This window comes from Phacochoerus africanus, chromosome 2 (genome assembly GCF_016906955.1).
Source record: "Phacochoerus africanus isolate WHEZ1 chromosome 2, ROS_Pafr_v1, whole genome shotgun sequence".
NCBI classification, from domain to species: domain Eukaryota; kingdom Metazoa; phylum Chordata; class Mammalia; order Artiodactyla; family Suidae; genus Phacochoerus; species Phacochoerus africanus.
In genome coordinates this window covers 274627106-274643057 of record NC_062545.1, presented here as the reverse complement: position 1 = coordinate 274643057, position 15952 = coordinate 274627106, and the positions used below count along the sequence as shown (strand labels likewise).

At 56.0% G+C, this 15952-nt stretch overlaps 1 protein-coding gene across 1 annotated transcript in view; it reads right to left on the bottom strand.

Moving 5' to 3' along the window:
* The window catches only part of LAMC3 (laminin subunit gamma 3), a 67102-nt gene that overhangs the window by 41041 nt on the left and 10109 nt on the right, over nt 1-15952 (bottom strand). Inside the window, exons 2-7 of the mRNA XM_047768714.1 lie at nt 9903-10207; nt 6680-6810; nt 4463-4629; nt 1898-2086; nt 1701-1818; nt 211-309 (exon numbers count right to left, since the gene is read on the bottom strand). Coding sequence (XP_047624670.1) covers nt 211-309; nt 1701-1818; nt 1898-2086; nt 4463-4629; nt 6680-6810; nt 9903-10207 — 1009 coding nt within the window. The remainder of the gene's footprint in view (nt 1-210; nt 310-1700; nt 1819-1897; nt 2087-4462; nt 4630-6679; nt 6811-9902; nt 10208-15952) is intronic.

Here is a 15952-nt window from a genome sequence, read left to right as displayed (position 1 = left end):
TTCACGGTTTAGGAACTATTAGTGGTGGTGATTCAAAGTATAAACAGTGTCATAAAGCCTTTAGATAACTTCCTGGGTGTCAGATCCATGGTGCTTCAGGATGGGTGCCAGCTGGTGGGGTTGCCCAAGTCTGTGAGGGCCCCACCCCCTGCTCCTCTGTCATCACTGAGGTCACTTCCTGCAGGCTTACAATTAGATGGGTTCACCCACCTGTCACAAAGGTTTCCTTCCACATTCTCTTTGCAAGGGCAGCGCCCGCTGCGAGGGTCACAGGTGCCCAGGCTGCCAGCAGAATTGCAAGTACAGGGTCTGCCAAAGAGACAGGACCAGAGAAAAGTGTCCAGCAAGCAACTCCAGAGTGGGGATAAACCCATCCTGCTTGGAAGGAATCTCTCTCTCCTTCCCCACTCCCTAGGGGAGCAGGAGGCAGGCTGACCCAAGAGCCCCTCCCCGCCAGCCTGATCGTTCCCATTGAATGAAGTGACCCATCCACTTACCCATCCGTCTGTCCGTCCATCAGTGCATCGCCCACCCACACACCTGTTCACTTGCTCATCCATACATCTTTCCATCCACCCGCCCATCCATCTACCCACCATCGGACAAGACATGGTCCCTGTCCTTACAGAGCCGAGTCCAGTGAGGACAGACAGGCAACAGCTAGATGGTGTATTTGATACACCCTGAGAAAGAATGTATAAGAAGCGATGGCAGCACCAAGAAGGTACCTGGAATGGGGACAAGGGGGCAGGGAGCAGGGAAGACTTCCTGGCGGAGGGGTACCTTGGCTGAGAACTGAGGAACACGTAGGACTTTGTTCAGACACAGGCTAGGGAGAGGTGGCGGGGGGGTGGTGGTGAGGGAGAGAACACTCTGGGGTAGAAGGAGTGTCACGTGCAAAGGCCCAGAGGCCAGAGAGACCCTGCGGAAGCATCTAGGCCCCCACCTAAAGGCCAGTTTGATGCCAGGAACAACTGAGTAATTTTTGAGAGATCCGGGGCTCCCCCATACCTTTCCAGTGTCATCACTGCCTTTCAAATATCCAAGGAGATAGCTGCAATTAACCAAAGCCAAGTCCTTTTATTTTTTTTTTTTTTTCTTTGCTGCCCAGTGTCACATGGAGTTCCCAGGCCAGGGATCAGGATCAGATCTGAGTCGCAGTTGCAACCTACACCACAGCTGCGTTAATGCTGGATCTTATGCTGGGCTGGGGTTCGAACTTGTGTCCCGGCACTCCAGAGATGCTGCTGCCAATCCCGTTGTGCCACAGCAAGAACTCCGAAAGCCAGGTTCATTTAAAAATGCTTCTGAATTTATAATAGCTTAATTTTTTTGGTCATCATGTATTTTCTCAGTCAAGTGATGGTAGCTATTAGACCCCACTTCTGAGGTCGGGACTGCCACCCAGTAGCCCCCAGCCCGTCCCTCTGCCTTTGGATGTCCCTCTAGCACTGCAACTCAGCCTCTCCTCACACTGCACTCCCCTTGCCATGAATGGCCTCCCTCCACCCAGGTCCCCGAAGCAGGACCCCGGGAGTCAGCCTTCATTCTTTCTTCCTGTTCCATGGTACCCACCCCCTGCCAACTCTCCCTTTCCAGAGGCTCCGGAATCTCCCCACTGCTTCCCCATCACTCAGTCCAAATCCACCGTCATGCATCTTGGCTGGGCCATCCACACCCACTGCCCCCACCGCCCTCACCTGCAGCCACCCTCGCTGAGCGAGTGGAACCCGGGCTGGCAGCGGTCACACTTCCAGCCTGTCACCGTGGGCTTGCACTTGCAGGTGCCCGAGTCATCACACTGGAGGTGCAGGGAGCCTGGGGAGGAAGGGCATGGGGCAGCAAGGGCCCGTGGTGGGGGGTGAGGGCGGGGGCTAGGGTGGCATTGCCCACTCACCTGCTGGGTGGCAATCACAGGGCTGGCACGGCATCTGCGGGTTCCAGCGATAGAAGTTCTCCTGGCAGCGCTCGCAGTTCGGCCCAGCTGTGTGGTCACGGCAATGAAGGCAGCGCCCACCGTGGCCCGAGGTGCGGAAGAGCTCCCGGTCAAATATGCATTCCTCAGAGTGGCCGCTGCAGTTGCAAGCTGTGGGCAGGAGGCAGGGGAGGGTGTGTGTAAGAGGCCGTGGCATCCAGTAGGAGGGGAGTCAGTCAGCCTCCTTGTAGGGAATGGGCAGGCAGCTGGAGGGAGGTCAAGGATGGAGTTCAGGCCTGTCTTGATCCAGGATCTGGAGACCAGTCAACTGACTTTCCAAAAGAGGACACTCTCAAGAACAAAGGGGGCACCGTTAAATACACCCCCACACAAGACCTTCCCAGGTAATCCAGGACATACAGTTACCTGGTTGTGGCTCACAGACTGGCCACCTTCTGTAGGAGCAGCATAGCTCACCTATGGATCCTCTAAGCCGTAATAGTGTGCAAGTCTGATCCCTAGCGACTAGTGGTCACTCAGAGGCGTGAAAATTACAAGCACCTTTCAATCCCTCATTAATAAATATACTCTTTTTTTTCACAGCCACACCTGCAGCATATGGAAGTTCCCCTGCCAGGGGTCAAATCGGAGCTGCAGATGCCAGCCTACACCACACCCACAGCAACGCGGGATCTGAGCTGCACCTGCAGTTCACATCTGCAGTGACGGATCCCTTAACCCACTAAGCGAAGCCAGGGGTCCAATCCACATCCTCACAGACACCATGTCGGGTTCCTAACCCACTGAGCCACAACGGGAACTCCAATCATTAACACCCTTTTTAAAAAGTATGTGCCAAGGACTGACTCCGTCTTGGCTCCCATGGAAAGCTGGCCTGGTGCAGGGGTGAGGGAGAGCTGGGGGTGGGGGGACATTTATTTGATCCTCAGTCCTCACCCCCATAGACAGCTCCCCAGACCGAGTCGCCCCAAGTAGAGGCATCCGCGGTAGGAGAGCCTGGAAGGACCCCCGACGCATGGTGGGGGGGGACCAGTGACCAGTATAAATCCAGTGAAAGAAGGGCCCTACGGCCACCCTGGGCAGTGGGACCAGGCTTCCTGGAGGAAGTCACAGCTAAGCGGAATCTGAAGGGTGAGCAGGAAGGAAGGAACCAGCCGGGCAAAGGTGGGGAGAGGAGAGGCAGAGTCCCAGGCAGGAGGTGAGAGGCTAACTGCGCAGAGCCGGTGTGGGGGTGTGGGGTTGGCATGTCATGTGATAGGCAGGGCAGGGCCAAGGGTGGGGACACTGTGCATGTGAACAGGACAGGGAGGGATGCAGGGGGAGCTGTGAGGTCAAGAGCTTGATGCAGGGAGACTGGGCAGCTGTGGTCAGTGGCCTTCACCTTGGAGCAAGGGGTGCTGTGGGAGGGTTGCACAGGGGTGAATGTGAGTGCATTTGCCCTTGAAAGTGCCTCTGGCCATGGGCAGCAAGGCTGGTGAGCTGGAAGAGCAGAGAGGAGGGGGCTTCAGATGCTACAGGAGGGGTGATGGGCTGAACCACGGAGCTGGCTGTGTAGAAGAACCCGGTTAGAGAGAGAGGTCGAGCATGAGCCCAGCATCCAGGATGAGAGGTGACCGCAGAGGTGGCAGGAGAAGCAGTCTAGCCTTTCAGGTCCCCACCATGAAGACAGCCCCAGACTCGGAACCAGTGAGCCAGCCAGCTTCCTTGGTCCCGGGAGGACTTCCTGGTGGAGGCAGGCCAGCCAGGGCAGCAGGAATTCACTGGGGCCCCCGTGGGCCCGGGAAGCTCCTGCAACAAGCTCCATGTCCCATGGCACAGGCCGTCCCTCCCCACGCCAGCTCTACAGGCCAGCAGCCCAGGCCCAGGAGCACGGCAAGCCGAGGCCAAGCCGTCAGCAGCTCCTATGCATGAAGACTGGCCTTCTGCAGCCGCAGAGCCAGGTGACAACCAGCTATACATGGGAGCCTGGAGCAAGCCACATGAAAGCCAACAAAGACGGAACAGGGCCTGGGGACACTGGGAAGCTGGAGGTGGCACGCCAGGCTGGGAGGACCCCCCAACCCATGTGCGGCCCCGGCCCTGGGGAAGGCGTGACACAGCACGGTCCTCGCCAGCATCTCTGAGGCTGGGCGGTCCCAGCCACATCACATGGGGGCCAGGGCATCAAAGGGCTGCCTGGAGGCCTGCAGAGAGGCTGGGTGGGCAGGTTGGCACCCTCAGGACCTGGGGTGGCCTGGCTTTCATTAGCAGCTGCGGTTGGAGCAGTTGAAACAAAGGATCACGTCGGGGGTCCTTCCGGGCCCTCCCACCACGGATGCCTCTGCTTGGAGTGACTCGGCCTGGGGAGCTGTCTGTGGGGGTGAGGACTAAGGATCAAATAAATGTCCCCCCCCGCCCCCCGTCCCCGTCCCCAGCTCTCCCTCACCCCTGCCCCAGGCCGGGCCCACCCAGAAGCAGCCCTGCTGCCAGGGACAGGGAGTTTGGTTCCTGGCCTGCACCCCGGCCTGCGGGCCCCAGGACACTCACGCAGACACTCGTTGGCGGCCTCAGCTGTGCCCCGGGCCCACGGGCGGTCCTGGAAGAAGGGCAGGCAGCGCTCACAGTCTGGGCCCGTGGTGTTGTGCTGGCACCGGCAGGCCAGCTGGCCCTCCTCATCCGGGCCACACTCACTGGCGTGGCCGTTGCACTTGCATCTGGAAGAACATGGCCGGGGGGGAGGGGCGGTCCAGAAACTAGGGTAGGTGCCAGCAGAGGAGGGGTTCCTCACCGGGTAGCCCCTGATGCTACTGCTCAGCGATGGGGCTTTACTGAACACCTGCTATGTGCCCAGAGCATCGGTAACAGAACGCACCATGCCGGGCTGTTCCCAGCTCCGCACCCACACGCACCGCATCTTCACAGGCCGCTCTCATCCCCATTTAACAGACGGAGGAACTGAGGCACAGAGAGGCTGCCCGAGGCCACCAGTTAGTAATGGCAAAATCCTCAATGCTGCCACTGAAGGCACCATACCCAGGGGCCCTGGAGGGACGAGGAAGAAGCCACCTCAGTCTCCCAGGGAGAGAATGGGTCAGCTCTCAGCAGTGGATGGGAGGTAGGGGCCTCAAGCCCCCTCCTTCCTATCTAAAGGGATGCGAAAAAGGCTGTTCTTTACACAGGCCCGTCGCCAACTCATCTTCAGACCCCAGTGAGATCAGCCCTGGCCTGCCCCACCCCCCACAGGGTCAGAATCAGGTAGCAACCAAGGCACCCAGAGTGTTCAGCTGAGCCAGACCCCGTGGGGCCATCCCCCCCACCTCCACCCCGTCCCAGTCTGAGCCGCTCAGAGCCCAGAGCCCAGCCGTGGCGCCCAACTCCCAGCCCCCAACTGAGCAATTAGCTCACAGCTTCCTGCTGGAGCCTCAGCCCCAAGGCGAGAAAGACCATCACCACCCCCATTTCACAGATGGGAAGACTGAGGCTCAGGCCAGGAAGTGACGGGCGGTTTGCGGCAGAGCTGGACTCCATACACTATTCTCGCCTACTCCGCGCTGACCCTGAGCTCCGGGACGCGCCTCTGTGGCCGCCCTGCCCTGAGTGGGCGCTGAAGACGCTCTGACCACTGCCGGCACTCGAGATGCCTTCCCTAGTCTGGGGACATGGCATGGGGAGGGCACAGGGCACGGTCTCCTCGCTCAGGAGAGGCGGGTGATGCCCAGCATTTCCGGCAGGGATGAGGCAGGCACTGGGCAGTCACAGGAGACAGCGGTCACCCATCTTGGGATGGTCACCCCCACGACCCCGAGGAGGTGCGGCAAGCCCCTCCCTCCTCCACAAAGCCCTCTGACCCCAGGGAAGAAGTGAAACTCCTCTAGGCCCTCGTGGGACACAGGCTGCCGGGCCACTGCCCCCCAGCCAGCAGCGGCCCGGGGTGGTTGGGCTCTGACAGCTGGGCTCAGGTGTTCTCTGTCCCCAAAGCCCCCTGACAGCAGGTACGGGGGCGCTCACTGCCACCCGCCCTCCCTGCAGAGGCCCTGCTCCTGGGGGGGTTGACCCAAATCAAACGTGGGAGTGACGGGGGGTGGGGGAAGCGGCACAGAGGGACCCTCACAGACACCCCCATTTCCCTTCACTCCCCAGCCCCAGCCTCCGGAGGGTGCAGACCCCCCAAAGCAGGCAGCCAGGCTCGAGTTCCCTTCCCAGACCTCACCTCTCTGAACGCCACCCAGCATCTCTGAATTCCAGAAGCCCCTGCTCCCCAGCCCCATGGGCCGCCTCCTCCACACGGAGCTGACTTCCCAGCCTCCGTGGCTCCCGGCCTACACCTCTCCCAAGCTTCCCTCTCCTCTTATCGGCCCCCTTGCGATGTCAGGGGCTGGGATGTTTTAAAATCCGATCCTGGAGTTCCCGTTGCGGCTCAGTGGTTAACGAACCCAACTAGGATCCGTGAGGATGCGGGTTTGATCCCTGACCTCACTCAGTGGCTTAAGGATCTGGCATTGCCGTGAGCTGTGGTGCAGGTCGCAGACGCAGCTCTGATTCAACTCCTAGCCTGGGAATCTCCATGTGCTGCAGGTGCAGCCCTCAAAAGACAAAAAAAAAAAGAGAGAGAGAGAAAAAGAAATCCGACCGTGTTACAAATCCTTCAACAGCCCCCCACGGGCTGCATAAACTTGATCCTCAGCTCCACAAGTTGCCAGCTGGCTCCACCCTCCCTGGTAGCCACCACAAGGCAGCCACCCTGCCCAGGTCCCGGCCGCCTACCTGCCGCCCACAGAGAAGTCCGACACGGCATAGTAGTAGGACTGCAGCACCTTAGGGTCCTTGAAGATGTCGTCCCCAAACGTGTTGAGCCGGTCCAGGGAGATGAGGAGCTCCGTGCTGGTGACCCACTCCTGGTGGGGGCGGGGGAGCAGGTGGAGGAGAAGGGGCACATCAGCCCCCACCCCGCTCTGCTGGAAGGTCTGGCTGGCTGCCCCCAGGAGGGTCTCCTGGGACTCGGGGACAGGACAAGCCCCAGCCAACCCCCTGAAATAAGATGCCTGAGCTTCGGGGCAACGCCAACCTGGGTGCCCAGCTACCTCCTGGCGGTGCAACTTTGGGGACTTTGCTCAATGTCTCCAAGCCTCCATTTCCCCCTCTGTGAAATGGGATAAGGAATGATATGACCCCAGGAGAATGTTGGACGGGATGGCCAATGTCAGCGGTCAAGATGCTGGGGGCAGGGCTGAAGCAGCCCATCTAAAACCCTGTCCCACAGGTCACCTGACTTCTCCCAGCAGCAACTGCTCTCCCACGGTTCAGGTCGGCTAAGGGAGGATGCATCCCAGGGCCCTGGCGTGGGACGGGGGGTGTAGGTCTATAGGCTTCTCACGTGCTAAGGGTCAGGCTCCCGCAGACAGGGCACCTGCCCCAAGGAACGTTTTTCCCACCAGAACACAGACCCCAGGGCCCCTGGTTCTTGCTGCATGCCTGGCCCACAGCAGGCTCTCGGTAAATACTTGCTGATGGCTGAACGAGCAGGGCTGGGGGGTGGGCGGTGGGGGAGAGCCCACGTGAAGGCTGACATTTTCATCTGCCTGCTGTTGCAATCAGAGGTAGCTCCGGCTGAATGTTAATCAACATTTTAATTCAGCCCAGGAGCTCCCGGTTTAGCAATCAGGCCCATCAGGACAGAAAATGAACTCCTGGCAAAGTCGGACTTCTCGCCCCAGCATGACTTGGGCCTCACGCATCCCCTTGGGCTCAGCAATTCTTGACCCCGAGGTCAGGGGCCCAGGGCCTCTGCTGGAGGAAGCTTCAGCGGGGGAGGGGGCCAGCACCAGAGAACTTCAGAGGGGACCTTGGCACTCAGCTGAGTTTGCAAGCCCTCATCACTCCCGAGTCACTTCCTGAATGTCAGGGTGCATCTAGGGATCTGGCTAAAATGCAGGGGTGGGGCCTGAAACTCTGTATTTCCCCACATGCTCAGGTGGTGCTGATGCTCAGGTCCCTGGAGCTGCTGAGGAGCAAGGGGGCCAAGGCCAAGGGTGGAAACCCAGCAGAGCACAGCTGATGCTCTAAGAGTCTTTTTCTTCCTCCAGAAAAAGGCCCCCCCTAGAGAACACCCAACAGCTAATGTCCCAGCTGGAAGGCACAGCAGCTGACACTTATTGTACAGTTAGGGCTCAGGTCTTCACATTAACCCCATGGGAAGGTGTTTTCTCTTTTTTCTTTTGCTTTGTTGCTGCACCTGTGGCATATGTACGTTCCAGGCCAGGGATCAAATCTGAGCCCCAGCTGTGCCCCACACCACAGCTACAGCAACACTGGATCCTTAACCAACTTCACGGGGTCAGGGATCGAACCCGTGCCTCTGCAGCAACCCAAGTCACTGCAGTCGGATTCTTAACCCACTGCACCACAGCGGGAACTCCAGGGGAAGGGTTATCCTTCCCCACACTTTACAGATGAGGAGACTGAGGCTCGGCGAGTGTAAGTTCTCTGCCCCAGGTGGCACAGCTGGTGCACAGCAGAGCTGGGGTTCGGGTCTACCTGCTCCCAGGGCCCCAGCTTTGGTCACTGGGTAGCTCGTCTTCCTGCACCTATCCCAAGGCCCTCATCACATGAGTGGAGCCCAGGGGGCAATGACCTGCCCAGGGTCTCAGGCCTGCAGTGACCCTCCTCCGGGTCCCTGCATCAGTCTGCGAAGACAGTGGCAGCAGGAACAGCACCAAAATCCCCCGAGACCCAGGGCAGGAGCTGGGAGGGAGAAGGGCAATTTGTCCCTTTGCCCAATTTGTACGGGCCACTCCCTGAAACCTTGGGGGGGTCACTCTGGGGCAAACCCTAAGGTACGCAGGCAATGGGTTTTTGCAACTTGCAACAGCCCAGCTAAAACTATGAGTGGGCTCCTGGGTTGATTTTGGATGGACCTGGAGGCCAGAACGTGGCTTGAAGGAGGAGAGGGAGGTGGGAGTTTCAGCCCCAAGCAACAGCAGTTCTGCCCCCGGCAGCACCCTGGAGAAGGTCAGCCTTCCCCCTGAGGTCCTCGTCCCCCAGGAGGGACAGAGAGACCCGGGACCCAGCAGCCACAACCTTCTTACCCCCACCCTAAATGCTCCACGTCTTCAGAGGAAGCTCCATGCTGGAGTGCCCAGAGCAGAGAGAAGGGAGGCTGGGCCTGCCTTTCTTTGTCCTTCTCTGACCTTGGCTTCTGCCTGGGGGCCAAAGGGGGCTCATTTCTGAAAAGGTCACAGATGACATTCAGAACCTATGGGGCAAGTTAGGGAACCCCACTGCCAAGGCAGCACAGACGGAGATGGAGCAGGGCCCAGCCCTTCTGCTCGTCTGCAAATGACCTTGGCTGATGTTTCCTCATCTTCAGAGCTTGCAGCCCCGTGGAGAAGAAATCACCATTTGAAACAGAATCACGATGATCCCATGTGAACATTTTTAATGGGATAAGCAGGGCCCAAGCCTCTGGAGGTGGAATTCAGTGCCGTAAAGGATTAACCTTGCCCAGTGGGAGTTCTGGCCTTTGCCCCCTGCTCCGGTGGCGGGGGCGGGGGGGGGGGGGGGCTCACCTGTAAGTCCTTAGCATATCCTGCTTGGTTAGAGTAACTTTGTTCTCATGGGGCCTTGGGCCACCCCCGACAGCCCACAGGGACCATGTAATTTATGGCTCCAGGCTTCAGTTTCCCCACCCGACTACAAAAGGGTCTGCTGAGTTGGTGGCTGGCAGAGGGCTCTGCCGTAGAAGCGAGGGACGGGGCACTTCTGCTCCATGGAGCACCCCCTGTCCATCTATTTCACTGGCATTATTTTGTCCTTCACAAAAGATGTAAACACAACCAAAGCTGCTGATGCTGAAACTCTGAAAACCATGGGATCTTCCAGCGCCCCCCCGCCCCCGACACACTCCCCCAGGGTCCTCTCGCCACTGGAGACTTTCCGTGTCTCACCTGCAGCCCCGTCCTGCCCCAGCCCCAGCCCCACTCCTTCTGACCTGCAACACGGGGCTCTCCTCAAAGTTGTAGGCGCTGGGCCGGCCCTCCAGGGTGGAGAAGGCCACGTTGCCGCCGCTCAGCGGGGAGATGTCGCTGAACTCGGAGGTGCAGAAGGCCGCGCGCTCGTCCTCGCCGGGGCGCAGGTACTGGCCCTCGGCCTTGCCATAGGTCTTCCGGCAGGAGGCGCTGTAGTACTGGTAGGGCTCCCAGGGGCCGCCGGCCCGGCTGCGCTTGTAGATGGCGAAGCTCTCAGGGCGACTGGTGTGGAACTTCAGCCGCACGTACGTGATCTCGTAAGCTTTTCCTGCAGCGGGGAGACGGGGGCCCATTTCACAGAAGGGAAAGGAGCGCCCCAGTCCCGGTCCAGGGAGAGCAGAAAGGCTGTGCCGAACGAACTGTCTTGGATGGACTGGTAGAGGCTGTTTGGGCGGGCCACGATCCATTAGTGATGTCTGTCAGGGACCCGGCCTGCTTCCCAGGGACTTGCCATCCATCCCTCGGCTGGACAGTGTGCCTCCCTGCACGGGAATCTGCAGTGGAACACACACTCCCGACAGGCAGCCATCTCTTTTGGTGCAAACATCTCCAGCAATGGGATGTCACCGCATCCTAAAGAAGCCTGCTCTACCATTAGAAAGTTATTTCTTTTACTACAACCCAACAAAGCCGAAACTTCCACTGGTGCTTTTTGGTCTCAGTCCCTCCCAGTGATTTCAGACCCCCGGAGTCCGGAGACACGCCTGATTCAAGCCCCCCAAATCCTAAAGCAGTTCCCCCTGGATCCCTTCTTCCTCCTGCTTCCACCTAACTTCTCTTTGATCCCGATTTCTCAAGAGACATTTATATTTGGGGGGCCCTTGGCCTCATCTCCCAATATAAGCCTCAGGGCACTGCAATTCAGCTCCTCTGGGCCCCTTGAGAGAAACTGGTCTTGCAAATTTCCTCACCAACAGCCCCTCGTGGCCACAGCCAGCAGACCCAGCCTTGACTTACTTTCTCTGCACAGCCCACCCTCCAGGCCCTGCCCCTTCCGGCCCACCTGGGGTCTCCCTCCTCGACTTCCTCTGCTTATGGCCCCCTCCGCCAGGGGCCTCTCCTCTCATCTGCTTTAGTCCTGTTCCCCTCCCCCATGCTGCTAACATAAAGACGGAGCATCTTCAAGCTTCAGGCTCCACCCTGCGGTCCTCTCTGCCAGCTGCCACCATCCTCCCCCAGACTCACCACGATTACTCAGAGATGTACTGGGAGGCCGGGATGAGAAGGGAGACGGGGGAGGGCAGGTAGGTTCCTGTATCTACATCTGCCCTCCCAGGTGTCATCAGGCAATGCTTAAGAAGAAAAAACCAACGGATGGATGGATGGATGGATAAATGGAGGAAGGAAAGAAGGACCAACGGAGGGAACCCTCCCGTAAGTTCTGCCATAAGCAGTCCATTCATGTTTCCCAGCGCAGCACAGATCCCGTCTATACCCCATTTGCATCTGCTTTCTCCCCTCTGGCCACTCTGCCCTGGTCCCAGATACCCCAGCAGGCCTGGCTCACGGCTGCCACCACTGTCACTGTCCACAGTATTCCTTACGCACTGAGGAGAAATCACTTCAACCCTCTGTTTAAACACCGTGGCCCTATGTGAGAGCTAGAACTATAAAACTCTTAGGAGCAGAGGAGAAAATCTTTGTGAGCTGGGTTAGGCATAGCCTTCTTAGATGTGACACTGAAAGCACAAGTGACAGAAAAAGCAGATGAACTGAACTTCATTAAAATAAAAAATGTTTGTGCTTCTTTTACTTTCTTTTTTTCTTTTGCTTTTTAGGGCCGCATTTGCGGCATATGGAGGTTCCCAGGCTAGGGGTCAAATTGGAGCTACAGCTGCTGGCCTACACCACAGCCACAGCAATGCCAGATCTGAGCGGCATCTGCGACCCACACCACAGCTCATGGTAACGCTGGATCCTTAACCCACTGAGAGGCCAGGGATCAAACCCGCAACCTCATAGTTCCTAGTTGGATTCATTTCCACTGTGCCATGATGGAAACTCCCTAAAAATGTTTGTGCTTCTAAAGACACCACCGAGAAAATGAAAAGCCAACCTGCAGAATAGGAGAAAATATTTGCAAAGCATATATCTGTTAAGGTTTTTATCCAGAATATATAAAGAATGCTTACAACTCAAAAATAAAAAGACAGGAGTTCCCTGGTGGCTCAGGGGTTAAGGACCTGGCATTTTTCCTGGTGTGGCTCTAGTTACTGCTGTGGTACAGGTTCGATCCCTGGCCCAGGAACTTCTATATGCCTCAGGCATGGCAAAAAAAAAAAATTGTTTTTAATTTTTAAAAAAATATTGCCCAATTTAAAAAATAGAAAAAGGATCCACATGGACATTTTTCCTAAGAAGATACATAAATGCCAATGAGCACATGAGCAGCTGCCCAAGACCATGAGCCATCAGGGAAATGCAACTCAAAAGCACAATGAGAGGGAGTTCCCACTGTGGTGCAGCAGGTTAAGGATTTGGCATTGCCACAGCTGTGGCTCAGGATCAATCCCTGGCCTATACCCTGCCACATTCCACAGGTGCGGCCAGAAAAAAAAAAAAAAAAACATGAGCTATCACGTCACTCTCTTAAGATGGATTTGATAGGCGTTCGCTCCCGTCATGGCACAGTGGAAATGAATCCGACTAGGAACCATGAGGTTTCAGGTTCGATCCCTGGTCTCGCTCAGTGGGTTAAGGATCCAGTGTTGCCATGAGCTGTGGTGTAGACCACAGATGCAGCTCGGATCTGGTGCTGCTGTGGCTGTGGTGTAGGCCGGCAGCTATAGCTCCCATGAGACCCCTAGCCTGACCTCCATATGCTGTGGGTACGGCCCTAAAAGAGACCAAAAAAAAAAAAAGGTATAATAAAAAAGAGACAAAAATAAGTGTTGGCAAGGATGTGGAGGAACTGGAACCCTTGTACACAGCTGGTGAAAACGTAAAAGGGTGCAGCTGCTTTGAAAAACACTGGTGGTTTCTGAAAAGGTCACACGCAGACTTACCCTATGACTCAGCAATCTCACTTCTCGGCAGGCACCCAAGTGACCTGAAAACGAATGTCCTCACAGAAACTTGTCCCCGGATGTCCAGAGTGGCATTGCTCAGAAAGTCCAAATGGAAACAACTCAAATGTTTGTCAACAGATAACGAATAAACACAGTAAGGTATATCAGAAAAAGAATATTATCTGGGGAGTTCCCATCGTGGCACGGCGGAAACAATCTGACTAGGAACCATGAGGTTGCGGGTTCGGTCCCTGCCCTCGCTCAGCGGGTTAAGGATCTGGCATTGCCGTGAGCTGTGGTGTAGGTCGCAGACACGGCTCAGATCTGGCGTTGCTGTGGCTGTGGTGTAGGCTGGCAGCTGCCGCTCAGATTGGACCCCTAGCCTGGGAATCTACATATGCCGCAGGTGTGGCCCTAAAAGACAAAACGAAAAGAAAACATTGTGAATACAAGCAATTAATTCCAAAGACTGCATAGTGTGTGGGTCCACCTATTGTCAAGGTCCTGTGCAGGCAAATCCATAAAGACAGACAGTAGATTAGTGGTTGTCAGGATCTGGGGGGTGAGGTGGACAATGGGGTGGGGGGGGCAACTGCCAATGGATATAGGGTTTCTTTGGGGTGATGAAATGTTCAAAAACAGACTGTGGCGATGGGTGTAAAACTATAAATAACAAAAACCACTGAATCAAACACTTGAATTGGCTGAACTGAATGGCAAATCATATCTCCATAAAGCTAATAGGTGTATTTTTTTTTTTTTGTCTTTTGTTGTTGTTGCTATTTCTTGGGCCGCTCCCGCGGCATATGGAGGTTCCCAGGCTAGGGGTTGAATCGGAGCTGCAGTCACCGGCCTACGCCGGAGCCACAGCAACGCGGGATCCGAGCCGCGTCTGCAACCTACACCACAGCTCATGGCAACGCCGGATCGTTAACCCACTGAGCAAGGGCAGGGACCGAACCCGCAACCTCATGGTTCCTAGTCGGATTCATTAACCACTGCGCCACGATGGGAACTCCAGGGTAGTTCTTTTCTTTTTGCTCTTTAGGGCCACACCTGCAGCATATGGAGGTTCCCGCGCTAAGGGTCCAATCAGAGCTACAGCTGCCGGCCTGCACCACAGCCACAGCAACGCGGGATTCGAGCCGACCTACACCACAGCTCACGGCAATGCCAGATCCTTAATCCTCTGAGCAAGGCCAGGGGTCGAACCCATAACCTCATGGTTACTAGTTGGATTCATTTCCACTGTGCCACAATGGTAACTCCTAGGATGCTTATTTAAAAAAAAGATAGGGGAGTTCCCGTCGTGGCGCAGTGGTTAACGAATCCGACTAGGAACCATGAGGTTGCGGGTTCGGTCCCTGCCCTTGCTCAGTGGGTTAACGATCCGGCGTTGCCGTGAGCTGTGGTGTAGGTTGCAGACGCGGCTCGGATCCCACATTGCTGTGGCTCCGGCGTAGGCTGGTGGCTGCAGCTCCGATTCGACCCCTAGCCTGGGAACCTCCATATGCCGCTGGAGCGGCCCAAGAAATAACAAAAAAAAAAAAAAAAAAAGAGGAATCCCTGTTGTGGCTCAACAGGTTAAGAACCCGACTAGCATCCATGAAGCCAACAGATGCAGCTCTGATTAGATCCCTGGCCTGGGAGCCTCATATGCCTCAGGAATGGCCCTAAAAACGAAAAAAAAAAGATAAAATAAAAATGAATTTTGGAGTTCCCGTCGTGGCACAGCAGAATCGAATCTGACTAGGAACCATGAGGTTGCAGATTGGATCCCTGGCCTCACTCAGTGGGTTAAGTATCTGGCGTTGCCATGAACTGTGGTGTAGTTTGCAGATGCAGCTCGGATCTGGTGTTGCTGTGGCTGTGGTGTAGGCTGGCGGCTGTAGCTCCGATTCGACCCCTAGCCTGGGAACCTCCATATGCCCTGGGTGTGGCCCTAAAAAGCAAAATTAATAAGTAATAATTTTAAGAAACTTGTACACTGTTAGTGGGAGTGCAAAACAATTCATTTGCTATGAAAACTGGTTGTTTCTCAAAAAATTAAAAATAGAATTACCATTTGAGCCATTAATTCCACGACTGAAGATATACCCGAGAGATCTGAAAGCAGGGGCTTAAAGAAACATTTGTTCATAGCAGGCTTAGTCACAATAGCTAAGAGGTAAAAGCAACCCAGTGTCCACTGACTGATAACAAGTACACAAAATGTGGTCTAGCCATACAATGAAATATTATACAGCCGTAAAAGGAAGGAGTTCCCATTATGGCTCAGCAGGTTAAGAACCTGACGCAGTGTCCTTGAGGATGTGGATTCGGTCCATGGGTTCGCTCAGTGGGTTAAGGGTTCTGGAGCTGCCACAAGCTTTGGCACAGGTCGCAGACTGGGCTCAGATCTGGTGTTGCTGTGGCTGTGGTGTAGATCTGCAGCTGCAGCTCCAATTCCACCCCGAGCCCGGGAACCTCCATATGCCGGAGGTTTGGTCCTAAAGAGAAAAAAAAGGGAAGGAAATTCTGACACATGCTACAACATGGAAGAAGCCTGACGACATTGTGCTAAGCAAAAGAAGCCAGGTACAAAAGGATAAATTCCGTAGGACTCCATTTGTATGGGGTCCCTAGAATAGTCAGAGTCACAGGGACAGAAAGTGGGACGGCAGGTGCCAGGGGCTGAGAGAGAGGGACTAGGAAGTTGGTGTTTCATGGGGACAGTTTGGGAAGATGAAACAAACGTGTTTGGCTGGTGGTGGTGGTTACCCAACGAGGGGAATATCTTTAATGCCAGCGACCTGTACACTTGCAAAGGAGTAAGATAAAAAAATTTTTTTATGTCTTTTGTCTTTTTTTGTTGTTGTTGCTATTTCTTGGGCCGCTCCCTCGGCACATGGACGTTCCCAGGCTAGGGGTTCAATCGGAGCTGTAGCCACCGGCCTGCGCCAGAGCCACAGCAACGCGGGATCCGAGCCGCATCTGCGACCTACACCACAGCTCATGGCAACGCC